The 14,276-nt window shown below is 47.1% G+C and overlaps 1 protein-coding gene and 1 pseudogene across 1 annotated transcript in view; both read right to left on the bottom strand.

The window, feature by feature from the left end:
• Positions 1 to 363: 363 nt before the first annotated feature.
• LOC109681573 (cell division cycle-associated protein 4-like) lies at positions 364 to 1,055 on the bottom strand (annotated as a pseudogene).
• Positions 1,056 to 1,965: 910 nt separating this feature from the next.
• Positions 1,966 to 14,276, bottom strand: part of Catspere (catsper channel auxiliary subunit epsilon) — a 130,699-nt gene continuing 118,388 nt past the window's right edge. Inside the window, exons 21-22 of the mRNA XM_074048792.1 lie at positions 7,576 to 7,629; positions 1,966 to 2,386 (exon numbers count right to left, since the gene is read on the bottom strand). Coding sequence (XP_073904893.1) covers positions 2,233 to 2,386; positions 7,576 to 7,629 — 208 coding nt within the window. The 3' untranslated portion in view covers positions 1,966 to 2,232. The remainder of the gene's footprint in view (positions 2,387 to 7,575; positions 7,630 to 14,276) is intronic.

Below are 14,276 nucleotides of genomic sequence, written 5' to 3'. Positions count from 1 at the left end.
ATATATCTTAAGACAAATATATTGCCCAAAACATATAAAACTTGATTTTAAAAAGTTCACCTATCTAAATTTAAACAAGGTAGAATGCAGCTCATGGTTCAGGCTGTCCTCCACGGTTGCTGCAGTCCACATACAAAAGGGGAAAAGGGGCCCAGGGCTATGGGACTTCACCCAGCCAGGGCTGAGAAGACTTCATAGTGAGACAGCCTCTGTCCTGTACTCCTTGGGAGGAGGTCAGGCTTGGGGCAGTGCCAGTGGCAATCTGTCCAGGATGTTTTCACAATCAACAGCAGGTCAAGCAGGGCTAGGTCGTTGGCTGTGGTTGGCGAGGGCTTCCTTCACAAGACCAAGTGCTCTGTACACATCTGATAAACGCTCTGGGGCCCGTGGCCTTGTCGTTGGCCCCCTGGCCTCCTCTCAGGTCTCCACCAGGATCTCTACCACATGGTCTAGCTCAGCCAGGTCAGACTTGCAGCTCGAAGTGGGAGGAGGGGCGGCTGCTGCAAAGCCCTCGAGTCCATTGCAGAGGCTGGGCTTGGTGCCACTCATCATTCCAGTCAGCACTGTGTCCAGGTCGTAGTAGGAACTGTCCACGTCTGAGGAAAGCTCCTCCACGGAGCTGGAGTTTTTGTTCTCCAGGGTCTCAAATATCTGATCCGGTGACTTCTGAAAGCTTCCCCTGTTTTCTTGAGGGGTGTCCATCTCCCAGAGGTTGCTCTGAGGGTTCCTTGGATCCTGTACTGAGCTGACCATGGAAAGTTCAGAAGCCAGACCTGGCAGGGGCCAGTGTCTTGTTCAGGACCAGAGTACTCCCCCTCGGACCCTCTCGCTGTGTGACGCAGGATCGATCTCCGAGGACACCAGGCGGTCAAGTGGTGCCCCCCAGGCCACACACCATCCCGGCTCATCTCCTCCTGGATCTGACGGACTGTGCTGGCAATAAGGACTGAGCGGCAGAGGTTGGGCTCCACTAGCATGTGGCAGAGCTGGAGCGTGACCAGGGACATGTCCAGGAGTGATTGTCGCTGCAGGCTGGAGGAAGGGATGGTGCCAAGCCCTCCACACCCTCCTCCTCCACATTTCCTCTCCCGGCAGGCGTTGCAGGGAATACTTCCCACCCTCCAGGCAGCGGCAGCCGGCCAGACGACCAGCAAGAGCCCCCGCACCCACTTCTGCCACGAGGAGAAGAGAGCGGAAGTCCAGCGCTAGCACTCTGGGGCCCGCCGCCCGCGCCGCTCCCGAGGGAAACGCAGGACAGAAGTGGCCACATGGGCGCGATGGGCGGGTAGGCCCACCCGGGACAGAGGACGGTGGGAGGGTGGACGAAAGACCAAGGGAGAGCGATCGGAGGGAGAGCGGACATAGGGAGGGTGGATGGACGGAGGGAGAGGGTAGGGATGGAAGGACAGAGGGTGAGTGGACAGAGGAAGATTGGACAGACGGAGGGACAGCGGAGGGTCGGGGGAAGTGGAGGAACAGAGTGGAGGGTCAGAGGGAGAACAGACAGAGTGAGAATGGTAGGACAGTAGGAGACTGGACAGTGGGGAAGCAGACGGACGGATGGACAGTAGGAATGAACGGACTGAGAGAGAAGAGAAGGGCAGAGAGAAAGTGGATGGAAGAACAGAGGGAATATGGATGAAGAGAGAGTGGACGAAGGGAGAACAGAGGGACCGAGGGAGAGTGAAGGCAAGAGCAGGAGGAGGCAGGGAGCGTGGACGGAGGCCAGGTAGGCGGGGAACCAGCCAGTGAGGGCGACCGTCGGGCCTGGCCGCCTCATTTTTGATGTAATAATGTTCCCATTTCATGTGTGAATCTGCCGCTAGAAAAACTTCTAAAATCTTCAAGATAGATTATTTAAATCCATGCACCTTTATTAAGTCCCTTATATGCTACAAATTAACTACAAGTCACGAAAGGTTGCATATGAAAAATTTCATTCAAAATAATATGTGGCACATTTATATATTTTTGAAAATTTGCTTTTACTGTTAGGAAGAATTATAATAGCCAAACACAGTCTAGTTTTTTAAATGCAGTAAAAACAGTTTATAGAGTTAATGAATATAAACGCATTAAGGATTGCTTTAACACAATGTATATGAAAACATTTGAGGGTAACGTAAGAACATTTTTCGGATCTTGAATTTGATAATGCTACGAGCCTAGAGTATATATACATATATAGTTCATTTTCTACACACACACATTCGGAATAAGCTTTTGGTTTCCCTAATTTTTCTTTTGTTTGTTTTGAGGCTTGTGAAGTGGTTCATAAATATACTGTCTGTAAATCCTCTGGTAGTGGAAGTAGCTCAGGACGAGAATCGTGAAGAACACCAGCATCAGGATGAAAAGGAAGGCAGCCACCAAGTAGACATTTGGTCTGAAACAGGACAATAGCCAACGTCACCAGAGGCCACTGTTCCCACTCTGGCTGTTAACTTACTTAGTCAAGCAGCTTTTGAATATCTAGCTGCTGTGCCACTGACAGAGAACACAGGTTAGTGAGACATGGTGTCTGTCCTCAAGGTGACCAAGTGTGAGGCTGACCAGGGAAGAAGCCGTGTGGAACTGACAAGAGAAGGAAGCATGTGGTTCTGTGGAGCCAGGTTCATGGGAGGCCTTCCAGGGGAGGGAACCCTCACCCGAGTAAGGGGAGGGCCAGCTGGATAAAACGCCTGGCAGTGGAGGACGTGACTAAGGTGGAAGGGTGTTTTAGGCAAAGGGAGATACATGTGAAGGCCATGAAAGCTTGGGGAAACTTCCAGATCTCTCTGGGACATTCTGGAAGTGAATGTCAACTCAATATGACTAGATTTCAAGTGCCAGGCAGGGAGATAAGAGACAAGAAATGACAAGTGGACAGGGAGTTGGGCTGTGGCTTTGTGGGATAGCGCTTGCCCAGCATGGGGGAGGTTTGATCCTCAAAATGAGAGGAGGAAAAAAAAAAAAAGATAGGTGGGCAGTTGGCAGGGGCCAGATGAGAAAGCTCACATCACCACACAGTATGGATTTTCGCCAAAAGACAAGAGGGAGCCTCAGAGGTGTGCTATAGGATTGGCATTTCAGAAGGGCAATTCTGATGGCAGTGTGACAGATGGATCAGAGTGAAGCTTGAGTGCAAAGGCAGAAAAACCAGTTTTGAGGTGTTTGTAATCACCTGGCAAGGGCTGATGTGAGACTTACTGAATGAGAGGTTGAAGAAATGGAGAGGAAGGGCTAGGCCTAAGATGAACACAGAAGTTCGGCTGGATTCGTCTTGGTAGTTGTTAAGAAGTAGCATTTGAGAAACATAAGCAAATAAAGGACGCTGCCCAATTTGGGAGTTAGGCATTGTGAGGATGGTGTCACCACTCACTGAGAGGACGTCCAGAGAGAAGATTCTCCACTCCAATTCCCTTTTTTTTTGTTAGGAAATGGGCAGGTAAGTTCCTTCTAGGTCACCCAGGGTAGTCTTGAACTCCTGGGCTCAAGGGTTTCTCCTGCCTTAGCCTTTGTAGTAGCTGGCACTGTGGATGTGCTCCACCACACCCAGCTTAGAGCACTTTGTGTGGATGTGAATATAGCTGGTTTACTTTGGGGCATATTGACTTTGAGCTACCTGAGGGCCAACCAGGTGTGTGTGTGTGTGTGTGTGTGTGTGTGTGTCTGTGTGTCTGTGTGTCTGTGTGACAGTGTGTATGTATACCACTTACTGGACACCACTCTCAGCTGGGTACCAGTCATCTGATGCCTTTTCACCTGGGACTCTACGTGGGCACCCCTTGTGAGAGAGGATTTATTCCTTAGGCTAGCACTTAAGTGTGGTTTCCTATTGGTGTGCTAGCATGTGACGTTAGTTTCTGGCTCCCTTTCTGCCATAATTATTTGTTGTCAGTGCTACACTTTCCCCAGTCCCCAGGTGTCTTAGTCTGATCTTTCTCCTAAACATAATTTGGCTTCAGAGAATGCATTCCTTTTTCTTGGATCTAAATTAAGTAACATAACCATCTGATATCTACCACATGCTGTGCAAGGTGATACAGCAATAAGCAGAAACTCACATGAGCCCCGTCCTAGGGAGCTTATATGGTGAGGACATAATCTCACACACCGGTAAGAGCTAAGGAGGAGCGAAATACAATGCCGTGAAAGCCCCTGATCTGGGGGATGGGATCAAGAAATGTCTTCATGGGGAAAGGATAATTCTCCCCTGATCCGAGGACTAGATAGAAGTAACCTTGCTAAATGACAGGTAAAGAAGGAAAGGAAGCTATTCCAGACAGAAGATGTGGTGTGCACAGAGGCCCTGCTATGGACAGAGTATAGAGAAGGCGGAAGACTGAAAGAAGGTTGATGGGCCTGAAGTTGAGAAAATAAGGGCAGGGGAGAGAGAGAGAGAGAGAGAGAGAGAGAGAGAGAGAGAGAGAGAGAGAGAGAGAGAGAGAAGAGGTTTTTGGTTTGGGTTTTTTGACTCCTAGGCATCCAGCTTGCATAGTTGGATGTACCACTTCCTGGGAGAGGAATTTTGGAAAACAGGGTCACCACAGTGGACACCATTCACATCACAGCCTACGCAACTGGACTCTCCTGGAGCTGGCCGAGAACAATGCACGTGGCATACGTAATTACCTGATGGATCAGTTTTAAGGAAGGACAAAAACTGGGCTTCCGGAGTGGGTGCTAAGATGTGAGCTTGCTGTTGGACATACCTAGTTTGAGTAATCTTTGAGAAAGCTCAGAGAAGAGGTTAAGTAGATGGTGGGATAAATAAATGGCCCTGGACTGGGCTGGAGAGGCAATCTGGAATTCACGTGTGTATGGGTGCTAATTGAAGCCACAGGTGTGGACGAGCTTAGCAGAGCGGCTCAGAGGACAGGACTGAGCCTCGAGGGAGGCCAGGACTTAATGGCTGCTAAAAAAGGATGAGAGAGAGAGAGAGGAGAGACAGAGAGAAGGAGAGGGAGAGGGAGAGAGAGGAGAGGGGAGTGAGAGAAAAGACTCTATAGTTTAGAAAAAAACAATAGTTATTACAACCAGCCAACTTAGGAAGAGTCAATGCTTATGAAAGATCAAATAAAACAAGGATTGAAAAAATACCAGTTAGGTTAATGGAGGCGAAGCTATTCTAGTGAGAACTAAATGGAGAAGTGATTACACAGAAACCAGGCTGGACAGCCTGGGGGAACGGCTGGAACACAGGGATGTGGAGACTGGGTGTAGACAAGCTTCTTGAGAAGTTTCATCCTGCGAAGGTGAAATTTGAGGCTATTGGATCAGGTTGAGAGGCAACGTCGAGTGCGAGAAGAGAGAAGGGATCATTTCCTTGAAAACCTGCTTAGAAAGTGGGAAGCGGTAGGGTGCAAAACAGGGGTCGTGTTATGTTTGAACAGTAGGAACGTTAGTTCCTTTAGTGTCGCAGGTGGGACGAGGACAGCGTGGAGACAGCTGTGAGCAGATGTTTACGTGTAGAATAAGGAATGGAAAGCGTTCTATCCAAGGACTCCCAGTGTCTCTGCGAAGGTGGAACCAGCTGATCTGATGGCAGTTAAGCAAAGCAGGTGTGAGGAGGAGGTTTGGATAAAGTCTGGCAGCATCAGCTGAGCCAACGAAAGACAGTAAGAGTCCCAGGCAGTTTGGTGATCAGTCTGCCTGGTTGTGGAGCTTTTCTTGGGCTGCTCAGGTGTAGTCCAGAAATAGTGGCAGGAAAGTTGGGGGTTTTTCCTAGACTTCCCTTACCAAGGAGTCTGGTAAGGGTCACAGAAACTGAACTCTAATGTAAGAAAATGGGAAGTAACAAAGACTGGAAGAGGAGTCAAGTGGGAAGGACAGGAGGCTGCGAGCAGCTCTAAGAAACAGAGAGCTGGTCGGGTGGCTCGAGCGGTAGAATGCCTGCTTAGCAAACATGAGGCTCTGAGTTCAATCCCCAGTACTTCTAAAAACAAAGAATAAATTTTAAAAAACAAAAGGGCTGGTGAAGTGGCTCAAGTGGTAAGCTCTAGCAAGCATGAAGCTCTGAGTTCAAATCTCAGTGCTGCACAAAAAAGGAAAGCAAAGTTAGGAGGCAGAGCAGTTATGGAAATGATGGCATCCAAGGAGTGGTTGTGGTGAACGGTGACGTGAAGAGAGGAGGTCATCAAGGATGAGCAAAAGCTTGATGTTGGCAGAGTTGAACAGGGGACCATCAGTGGGGCTGGGTGGGGAGAGGAAAACTGTGGTGAGACCACAGTCATCAGTGAATCCTCGGGAGCTGGAGACAACAGGATGAGGACAGGGAGAGCTGGAGCCAGAGCAGGTACCATTTGCCTGGAAGACCAGCGTAGGCTTGTTTTGCTTTTTCTGCTTTCTTAGAATAAGAACCAGGACACCTAATGATGTGGAAGTGCTAGTGAGGCCTCCAGGCACACAGAAGTTGTAAAAAAACCCAAAAAATCAGCATCAGGTATGAGGGCCGCAGGTGAAGCAGTGTCCTCTGGGGAGAGCCTGCTTTCTCCTGAGGATGGGGAGGGAGGGCTCAGAGGACAGGTGAGGCCTTGGTGAATTTGCCTGCCAGGCAGGCCTCCCATCCATCCTTTCTCTCCCTCCCTCCTTCCTGTGGGTGGGGATGTGGACAGACACATTACTTTCCACAGTCACCTAACCAAACACTCCCAACCTAATGAGGAAGAGAAGTCCCTACAGAAGTTACGTTCATGTGCCAAAGTTACTTAGGAGCAACTCTTGGTTCATCTCATCTGTGGACTATTCATACCATTAACCTTCCATTCTCACAAAAAACTGAGGAGTCGGTAAGATTAAGTAACAAGTAAATTAATTGTCTGGGCACTGGGTATGGAACCCAGGGCTTCTTGTGCTTTGCTACTGAGTGACAGACATGTCAGGCCCGTCTTCTATATTTATTTAACATTTTGCAACAAATAAACAAAAATAATCCCAAACTCCAGGCCCAGGACAGAGAAGCAAAATCACTGGAGGCCCTCCCATTAGCGTCAAGACTTTGACACTTTTGACTGGAGCCGAGTCCAGGGAAATCAGTGTCTTTACTGCTTGTTTCCCGGATGCTTCTGAGTGACAGCAGTGGCTGAAGGCTGACTCAGGCTTACAGTGACAGGGTCCAATACGGCCATCTCCCAGTCCCAACCTTGGCATTCTCCTATTTCCCAGGAAGTTGGGGTGGAGACAGGGTAAGCACAGGCAGCTGAAGGGCAGGCTAGAACCAAAGAGGGCGCGTGAAGGTTAGCGAGATTCTCAGCAATTCCTCCCTCAGTGTCAGGCTGTCATATATAGAATGGAAATATTAGGGCTTCAGGAAAGTAACAAGACATTTCACCAGTAGAAAGACAGTAACAAAAAAAAATCCTAAATCTAGACTTGTGTAAGCCACGGGCTCTGCAATGAACACTTCATACAAGTTTTGTTGTTGTTGTTGTTAGGCTTCACTAAATCACATCGCATTGAATAATATTTTGATAACAGGATTTAATCTGGGGACCTGAGTCTCCCTGGGAGGCCCTGAGGAGCGTCTCCTCTCAGGTGACATTCACATCACTTAGAAATTCCTTCCTTAAAGCCCCACTCGGCCCCGCTCCTTACTTGGGAATCACGCCAATGGTCTCAACTGCAAATATGGCCGTCAGATTACAGAAGCTGCAGATTGGGAACACAGAATTAAAGATGAAATTAACATGCTTCAGTAACATGAACCCCCACCCCCACCTCACCCGGCATGTCTCCCATGACAATCGCATCAAACAAGATCTTTCTCCACAAGGGCCAGGCAGGGACATGGCGTCCCGGCTGCCGGGGCTTCTCCATCGCTTGCGGCTGAGGCTCATGAGTGTCACCGCACCGTCCCTCCCACGGCATCGCACTGTTCATAGTGGGTCCCACGCCACAGTACTAAGTAACAAGATGTGTTGACAGAAACAATAAGCAGGCATCGCCCGCTGGGCATAGCTGTGTGCCTGTCGTGCACCACCTTGGACAAACCCCACAGACACCCTCCCTGCTGGATGAGGCTCCGATGGGCAACTTGAAAGCAGCGTGCGGTTGTTTGCACCGTTGTGTGAGAAGCAGAGCTGGGATTTGAATTCAGGTTTTTCTAACCCTGGAGCCACGAGGTTCATCTGACTCAGGTTGACTCCTTCAGGAGCTGAGTGTCAGAAGCTCGATGTACGGATGGTGTTTTCACTTCTGACATTACCGAGAGCCTCTCTCATAATTTAGTATGTGGCTTGCAGTGAGGCAGGGTGTGGCTAAATAATCAGGACACGGGTTTACCTGCCTTCGGGCGGGCGAAGACAGAAGAAAAGACGCTTACTTCTGTTGAGTCTTTGCTAAGAAAGTGTGCAGAAAATTAGGGATTTTTATCCAGGCACTTCATTTATTTTTCAGAATCTCATAAAGATAGCTGGGCGTGGCGGTGCACACCTGTAATCCCAGCACTTGGGAGGCTGAGGCAGGAGGATCACAAGTTTGAGGCCAGCCTGGGTTACATAGCAAGCTTCAGGTCAGCCTGCGTTACACAGAAAGACAGTGTTTCAAAAAAAAAAAAAAAAAAAACCAGAAAGGAAAAACTACTCTGAGGATAGAAATTACCGCCCTATTTGACAAAGAAAGAAAAAGGCAATTTGCCTAGGTCTGAATTCTGCTTTGATCAGAACGAGGAAGAGGTAGAAAGATGTTACATAGCAATAAAGAAGACACAGTAGTCTTACATGTGTATTTATATTAAACAAAGCTTCAAAATACTTGAAGCAAAAACTGACAGAACTAAGAGGAGCAATAGACAAAGCCCTGGTTACAGTTGGAGACTTCAATATTTTTCTTTGAATTGATAGGGCAAGTAGACAGAAAAATGGTCACTCAACTAAATAAAAATTGAGACGCCAGAAACCCCTTAAGATGAGAAATTAAAGACAGGGAAAGAGGTAGATTTATCAGCTGTGAGTTACTGGGCCCGGAAGAAACTGCCCACCATAGCGGAGACAGCTGCATCAGTGTTAGAGGTGCCCACATTTTTAAAAAAGTGTCTTCTGGGCGTTTGCTAGGCTGAGGTATGAATTTCAATAAGAACAAAAGGGTCTTACACAGCAGAGGCCAAATGGACCCATTAGTTAGGGAGGAAGGCAGCCTGGCTTCTTAGGAAAACAGGGTTTGGTGCTAGGCAGGACGAGCAGACGTGGATGCATCTTTAGGCATGGACAGCCATTCGCAAGGCTGAGATGAACGAGCTTCTGTCTAAGGTCCAACTTGATTTTGGCAACCAAAGTAAGTCTGGTGCACAGGCCTGACACAAACCATTCCAACAGAGGGTCACATGCCTGTAGCTAGTTCCCGCACCGGAGTCCACTGACACATTTGGAAGACCCTGAAGTTTTGAGAATCCTGGAGGAAGAAACCCATGAAAACCACCCGTCTTCCTCCTTAGTTTCTGCAGGGCGAGTGTGCACCGGAAAGCAGAACGTCCAGCACTTAGTTTTTGACACTGGTCCCGAGCTAACCCTAATCCTGGAAGTGGGTGGTCTTCTGAGCAGAATGGGAGTTCAAGGAACACAGGAAGTAGTAGTTTTCACTAGGTTTACCTCACAGTAGTCCTGTGCTCCTCGCTCTGGAATTATTTCTCTGTTCGTGGATGTGTAAGTGGAGATGCACGAAGATGGTACAGCTCCCCACCATGAGTTCTGAAACTGCAGAGAACTCTTAGGACAAGAAGCACGGTAAGACCGTGCAGAGCAAATATGAAAGCTGCTACTCTGAAGGCTGGGGGTGGCTCAGCAGTAGAGCACTCGCCTAGCATGGGCCAGGCCCTGGGTGCCACGGTCAGCCATGCCAATAGTTAAATAAGTAAGATCACTTCCAGGGCAGTGGGTGCTCTGTGTGTGTCACTGATGAATCACTTACCTCCTCACATGGGGACTAACGTCTGGCAGTAGAGGTCTTCTCCAGGATTTGCCTTCTACCAAGGTCACACCTCCTTTGGGGGAATGTTCGCCTCAAAGACTGGCTGATTCCGAGGCATAAAGACCTTGTCCCTGTGCCCTGTCCAGAGCAACTCACCCAGCCATCAGTGCTCCCTGTGAAATCAGCTAGGGCTTTACTAGGACTACAGCCTTGCCCACTTGTTCTGTTTCCCAATTTTCCTTCCTCTGCTTCCTGCAAAGGTGATGATACAGGCTGCTCATCTCAAAGTCCACTCCCCAGGGAACAGCAACCCGGAGACGGTCTGTCCTTAATGCTCTGGTGGACTGTTGAGAAGAGCAATGGACTTGGGGGTGCTGATGTCAGCAGTGGCCTTTCCCAATGTAGTCTCATCACGGAAGCAAATCAATACAAATTCCAGCATCTAATAAGAAGCAGCCATTCAAGTGATGAACTGTTCCTTCCTCTCTCTTCCAGTAACCCAATGGGAAGTACATCGCACCCCTTCCTCCTTGCTTCAGGACATCTGCTCTACAGTCCTGATGCCAGTGAGCTCGCTTCTGTTGCCATCTCATAGGACGTCATATGGGTCAGCCATGTTGTTACTGCAAGACCTTGCAGGAAGACCTAGTGTACCGTGTAGACATGAAGGTATGGGAAGGAAGACAAATGCCATGAGCTGTGAGGCACACGGGGTACCTTTGAGAGTGAAAGGTGTCAGTGCTCCTTGTGCCCCTCCCAGAAGAAAGGAATATGGTTTGATTTTTCTTTGTGGCCCCTTTGGATTTGGAGATAGCGTATGTCACGTTTGGATGTGGTTCTCAAATACTCAGGTCAGGAAGGCCTGCCAGAGTGGACCCAGGGCAAGGAGCCTTTCTAGATGGTCCAGGTGATGCAAGCGGTGCTGAGATTTGCCTCTTAGGACCTAACAGACCTCAAGGGACTTGGTGTGTCCCTGGCAGATGAGGAAGCTATGTGAGTGTGGTTCCGATGGAGATATCAGCAGTTGCCTCTCTAGTCTTGAAGCAAATGCAAGCCTTCTTTGTCAAGGAACAGTTCCGAGAAACAGCTTATGGCTAGGACCTTGATCAACATAGCACCAGAAGGCCCGGTAACCCAGGCCGCCTGTTATCAATTGTTATCTCTGACACTGTGAGGTGAGAAGTGCTCAGCCGAACTTTGTAAGTGCAAGCTTAAGTGCAGGATTGGTCTTGGCAGGACATGCAAGAGGCGTTGATGAACTCACAGCACCCAGTTGGTCTAGACTTGGGGAATTCTTCATGACTTCACTGGCTGTAAAGGAAAAAATATGAAAAGATACACAGATTATTCTGACTCCAGATGTGGGCAGCTGTGGCTCTGCAGCTCCATTCAGGAATGGTCCTGAAGCACAGTAGAGAGGAAGATGCCTCCTAGTGTGAAGAGCTTTAAGTAAGATACATTTTTCCCACGAGGACAGATGGCCTGTGGCATAACCACAGACAGGGACTAAATGTTTACCGATACGGCCAGGACTTGGAAGAAATGAGAATTGATGAGAAGGACTTTCGGGGAAGAGTTATATAAATGAACTCCTTAGAATAAGACTAGACTGTTAGAATGTTTGTCCTTCTTTGCAGGAGGAGAGGCTCTTGATTTGTCACCTGATGTCATCCGCTAGTCCAGAGGCATCAGATAACCTGGTGGCGGGCTGACTGTATCATGGAAGGACAGCGATTCCTTCCTCCTGTGACATGTTTGAGATTTGAATTTGCTTCTTCTGTATCGCTCTGACTTCAACATCAGGTGACACACATAATGTCATGTCATCCCACATAGGATTGCTTCTGACCGAGCAACTCATTTTGCAGCGAAAGAAGGCAGAGGGCTGACCACACGGAATTCACTGGCCTGGCAGAAGAGTGGTGAGGACACGCTTTTTTATTGTTAGGATAAGCATACTTTGCAAGTTACCTAGGCCAATTTGGGTATTCACCTGCTGTTCTCGTGGAAATATTAATGAAGCTTCATTTCACCTTCAGAAGAGCGCTGGCTTGGATAATGAATTATCTAACAATGGAAGTTGTAAAACCAGCATGAAAGGTCACCAGCCAGGCTGGGGAGCTCTTGTGATGAGGTAAATACTCTGAGCCAGCGATCAGGGCAGAGTGGGTTTTCTCCTACAGCCAGAATGCACAACTTTGAGATGGAGATGAGAGTGGAATCTGTCACTTTTTCACTTATAACACTAGGCATGTGTGGGTAGGGATTGTTAAGAGCTCAGACTCCATAGGAATGAAAACTGTGCTTATTCTGTCACACCAGCTAGAGACAGGAGGAACAGACAAAGTGAAAAATACCAGCCACAGCCCCATTTGTCATTCTACTGATATCACAAATAGTCCCTCTACATCTGTTCTTATTTTACTGTCTTATACTTAAACTCATTTCCACTTTAACCTTCTCCCTCTCATTCCCCATACTCTTCTGTGCCAGGTGTATTCATAGTGAGAGGTATAGAAAATGAAGCCAGGATCGTGACAGAATTCAAGGAAGAAGAAATATCATTCAGGGACCTTGGACTTGGTGCTAGATGCGATAAGCTATGAAAACTTGGTTTGTTTCCCTTTTGGGGACAATAAGTACACTTTTGTAATTTAAGAGTAATTACATTATGATAGGTGGATTTGCTTTGTTGGTCTTTGGAAGTTGTTTGTTTGCTTCTTCCCGTTCACTAATTTTCTCTTTAGCTGCTGAATCTTGTGAGGTGTCAGTTACACGGATTAGTCTTCATTTCTAGAAGTTTTCTCTGTTGCTTTTTTAAATCTTCTGATTAGTTTGGATCGTTTCTTCTTTCATCATTCTTTCAAAGCTTCCTATTAAAAAGCTTAACATCCTTTCTCAGTGTTTTGTTTGTTGGACCGTTTCCTGTGGGCGCTCTTTGGGATCTGCATTCTTTCAGAGGGGATACACATTTGCTCCTGCTGAGCATAGTGGAAGGTCAAATTTCTGCCTAGATCACTGTAATGACCGACGAACATTCAGATAACATGAAATCCAGCCTCAACTCTATCAAGGGTAGATTTGTAGTTGAAATTCATAAGGAAGGGAGCCAGGATAGATTCAGGCACATGTCCTCAGCATCTCCCCTAGGGGTTTTTCCTTCAAAGTCTACGTTTTTCTGCCTCTTTGTCAGGGCCCTAAGCTTGCTCTCCTATCTTTCGCACTCGGCCTTAGAATTCACTGGGGACAGGCAGGTGACCCTGGGGGTTATGTAAATGGTATCTTCAGATCAATGTATTTCCATTTTCTGAAATTTCTGACCTGCAGGAATTCCTTAGTTTCTCACCAACTTGGCCATACGTTTAAAGAATGCATATCATTCTTTAAATGTATATCCTGTTACAGTGCTAGAAATAGAAGCCTACTTCTGTTTTTTAGTTTCCAACCCGAATGTGCCCTATAAAGTTATGTTTTCTCATTTATTGAAATTTTATTTTTGGACCACCAGAAGATCAGCTTAAATTATAATTTTCCTATTGGGTGTTACCATGTCTTAGTGAGACTCATTTATTGGACTTGGTAGAGTAAAAATAGAAACTTTACCCTATCTCATCATTACCCTTTTGAACAAATCTCTGTGGGAGAGATTTGTTTGTCCCTGTCCCTGGATAAAATATTAGTTCCCAGGTTTCAGGTATTAATGGCTGGCCTAAATTTCCAGGTGACAAAAAGGCTAACCCAGTCTACTTATAATGCTTTTGTCTCTAAATTCTTTTCCCAAGTTTGGGTTGAAATCATACTCAAGACGTAGCACCAAAGAGATCTTTCTTTCCTTCCTTCCTTTCTCCCTTCTTCCCTCCTTCCTCTCTCTCTCTCTCTTTTTCTTTCTTTCTTTCTTCTCTCCTTCTCCCCCTTCTTTGTTTTTGTCACTAAGCTACTTCTCCTACTTGCTATTTCCAAACCTTCCCTGTACATGCTGGAAATACGTACAGGCAGAGGATCAATTTTTTTATGTGGCTATTTTCTTGGTTGAGAGCCCTCATGAATTGAATACCCGAACACTAGCCTTTTCTTTTGAGGGGAGACCTAGCATTTCAAGATCCACGCAAACACGTGAAGTGGGTTCCTCACACATTCCCATACTGTACTACAATAGTTTTCCAGCTCCAGGTCCTTTAAAAGTTTCATTATCTTAGTGGAATGCATCATTCTATAACTCTTAGGCCCATGTAAAGACACCCTTTAAAAAATCCGAGTGGCAACAAATTTTACATAATAGCTACAGGTGTATATAGAAGGTGACAAAGTAACAAGAAACTAGTAAGTCAGAGATGAGAAGATGTTTTTAAAAAAAGTTTATAAAAAAAAAAAGAGCATTTTGGGGTAAGAAA

Source organism: Castor canadensis, chromosome 11, assembly GCF_047511655.1.
Source record: "Castor canadensis chromosome 11, mCasCan1.hap1v2, whole genome shotgun sequence".
NCBI classification, from domain to species: domain Eukaryota; kingdom Metazoa; phylum Chordata; class Mammalia; order Rodentia; family Castoridae; genus Castor; species Castor canadensis.
Note: the sequence above shows the minus strand (reverse complement) of the source record. Positions and strands in the feature narration are given on the sequence as shown.